Source organism: Trachymyrmex septentrionalis, unplaced genomic scaffold, assembly GCF_001594115.1.
Source record: "Trachymyrmex septentrionalis isolate Tsep2-gDNA-1 unplaced genomic scaffold, Tsep1.0 scaffold86, whole genome shotgun sequence".
Taxonomy (NCBI): domain Eukaryota; kingdom Metazoa; phylum Arthropoda; class Insecta; order Hymenoptera; family Formicidae; genus Trachymyrmex; species Trachymyrmex septentrionalis.
Genome location: NW_017306049.1, coordinates 357095 through 358485, shown reverse-complemented (window position 1 = coordinate 358485; position 1391 = coordinate 357095). Strand labels below are relative to the sequence as shown.

Genomic DNA, 1391 nt, shown 5'->3' with positions numbered 1-1391 from the left:
GAAAAAGAAAATCGACGCGATAAAAAAAAATTAGAATAATTTTGTACTTTCTTACGAAATTATCATTTAAACATTTCACATAACTTACAGCAGCCAACTAAATCCGACGTGATCAAGAAAAGCCACATTCAGAAAAAAACATATAATGATGATGACTATAAAGATGCAGATAACTATAAGTTTTAATATAGAATCAATTATGTACATATATATTGTAGTTGAATAAACTATTTTATAGTTGCAACAACTATAAAATAGTTTATTCAATTATATATATTGTGTTAATTCTCTATACATACATAAAACTTGTATGATTGTCTTATACGTGTAATTGCTATCACTATGTCCTTTTTTTCTGAGTGCGATAGGAATAATTATTTGTCTTTTTATGAGAAGATCTAAGTGTTTCATACAATGAAAGTGATAACCGACTAAATACAAATGAAAACTCAGTATGATCTAAATATGATCTTGAATTCGCTGGCAAAAAACATCCAAGTGTTGAGAATGAATCTTGCGAATTACACATTATACGCGAATACTACAACGGCGTTCACATGTAAAATACTGTTTTCTCGTTAAGCCTCGAATACTTAAATAAAGAACGCAGTCTGGATACGATCGTGCCGTTTTTCCCCCCAAGGACATCGGCACTTTGCACAGTAATTTGCTGTACGCTTTCGTTATCTCCCGCTGTTGCCGTTTAAATCTTAAGCACGCATGTAACGTACATTTCCTATGCTTGTCAATAGATTACTTATTTCTTAAATAAGGCGTAAATTAATAAGAAAATTGGAAGCTCTCGGACGGAGGCTATCCGTAATAGTACGCTGTCGACGGATCACGGCTGAGAGATCAAATTAAATGTGCGTGTACGCATGTATGTGTGTGTATGTATGTGTGTGTTCGTGTATATGTATGTATCTTTTTAATTATACTCTACTTCCTCCTTCTCTCTTATTTCACTATCTCTTTCTCTTTTGTCTCTAGCACGCTCTTTCTCCCCCAGTTGTCTGTCCTCCGCTTCTCTTTCCTGACTTTCGCCTCATTCTCGAGCTACACCAAGTATATGAATTAAATCAATTGGTAGTCCCTTTGCTCCTCCCGCGAATCCTCCTTCTGCAATTAGAATAGAGGAAATAAAATTAGTTCCGATATTGAGATGACAGATTTGGATAATTACGAACTACATAGGCGACACTGGCGATTCTCGCAAATGTATTACCGCGATAGCGTCATCGAGTCCCTCTACTTGTAGATTTACATACACTGCTAGCCAAATATTTGAGGCCATATGTAAGAGTGTGTGTGTGTGTGTGTGTATACACACACACACACACACACTCTTACATATGGCCTCAAATATTTGGCTAGCAGTGTATGTAAATCTA

General features: G+C 35.5%; 1 protein-coding gene across 2 annotated transcripts in view; it reads right to left on the bottom strand.

The window, feature by feature from the left end:
* Positions 1-291: 291 nt before the first annotated feature.
* Positions 292-1391, bottom strand: part of LOC108755207 — a 15233-nt gene continuing 14133 nt past the window's right edge. For both annotated transcript variants that reach the window (XM_018498094.1, XM_018498095.1), the window contains exon 4: positions 292-1119. In XM_018498094.1, coding sequence (XP_018353596.1) covers positions 1075-1119 — 45 coding nt within the window. In that variant the 3' untranslated portion in view covers positions 292-1074. The remainder of the gene's footprint in view (positions 1120-1391) is intronic.